The sequence below is a fragment of the Austrofundulus limnaeus genome, unplaced genomic scaffold (assembly GCF_001266775.1).
Source record: "Austrofundulus limnaeus strain Quisiro unplaced genomic scaffold, Austrofundulus_limnaeus-1.0 Scaffold2809, whole genome shotgun sequence".
Taxonomy (NCBI): Eukaryota; Metazoa; Chordata; class Actinopteri; order Cyprinodontiformes; family Rivulidae; genus Austrofundulus; species Austrofundulus limnaeus.
This window is the reverse complement of record NW_013955211.1, coordinates 10,129-11,305: the sequence shown is the minus strand read 5'-3', so window position 1 is coordinate 11,305 and position 1,177 is coordinate 10,129. Positions and strand designations below refer to the sequence as shown.

Here is a 1,177-nt window from a genome sequence, read left to right as displayed (position 1 = left end):
AATTTGAACATTTCAAAGTGACTGGAGGAGTCCATGATGTTGTTTGAGTTAACAACATGTGCAAACACCAAACAATGCTTGATTCTTGCTTAAAAATCAAGATTTGAATCCGATGTAACTCCTGCTAACCCAGCAGGCTGGATTATGGATTATGGATTATAAGAATGTGTTTTTAACTGAGGGAGACCGGACGCTGTGTGCAGCTTCACATCAGGATACTTTTGTTACAAAGGGTCCCTGAACGCACCGCCTGTTTGATAAGCAACAGCTGGCAGCGCGAGATCCAGCTGCTGGTCCCACGTGAGAAACGGTCGCGCGCTCGTGTTTAACGCACAAGTCAATCAAAAAGCAAATCAAACGTGAAACATTGATCTCCTCATTAAAAACGATTGATGATTTAACTGAATCTATCACGTCCTGCACGTCTGTCCGCGAGGCGCTCTGCGGGTGCGAGTTTGAGCGTTTTGTCCCTCGCTGCGTGCCGTAGTTCGCTGAGCAAACATGGCGTCGCTCACGAGCAAGATGTTTCCTTCTGTAGGTCGAATAAATATTGGTCGTTTGGGGCTTAAATCGCCGAGCAGAGTCACGTACGTCACAAACCTGTCTTCAAATGTTTCCTCGGAGAGAAAAGGTGAGTTTAATCAACAACAAAAATAATTTCCTGCTGATTTACGACAAAGGATGAGTTCCTAGCATGGTTTGCAGGTTTTTCACAGCACCTCTTCCTCTGCCCACATAAAGCACCTACTGAAACCTGGCGACGAATAAATTAACTTTAAATTTATATTGTTAGATAAGGATTCTTGTGTACTTTGTAGTACAACTCATTATTTGTTCAAACCTTGGTGGTTATGAAGCACGATGTAGTCTTTTGTGTTATTTCGCGTTAATGTTTACAAAAGTAAACAAGACGAAGATTACAAAACCTAATGCAGCAGCCATGCATACAGCTGTGGACAGATGTGAAAACAAGCAGCTGCAGGTGTTTTGTTGTCGTCACTGATCTCTGCTGTGGTTTGTTGGAGCAGCAACACCGACACCAACAGTTCAATCAGTTCATTAAATGATGAGCTCCATTATCGTCTCCAAATAAAACAGCTGTTGAAGCTGTGGTGCAGAGAGGCTGACCCGTTTTATACGGGCTTATAGGAAGTCCTGGCCCGAGCCAGCACGTGAC

General features: G+C 43.9%; 1 protein-coding gene across 1 annotated transcript in view; it reads left to right on the top strand.

The window, feature by feature from the left end:
* The first annotated feature begins 480 nt into the window (after nt 1–480).
* mrps35 (mitochondrial ribosomal protein S35) overlaps nt 481–1,177 on the top strand; it is a 9,841-nt gene continuing 9,144 nt past the window's right edge. Inside the window, exon 1 of the mRNA XM_014000209.1 lies at nt 481–631. Within this exon, the coding sequence (XP_013855663.1) occupies nt 502–631 (130 nt within the window). The 5' untranslated portion in view covers nt 481–501. The remainder of the gene's footprint in view (nt 632–1,177) is intronic.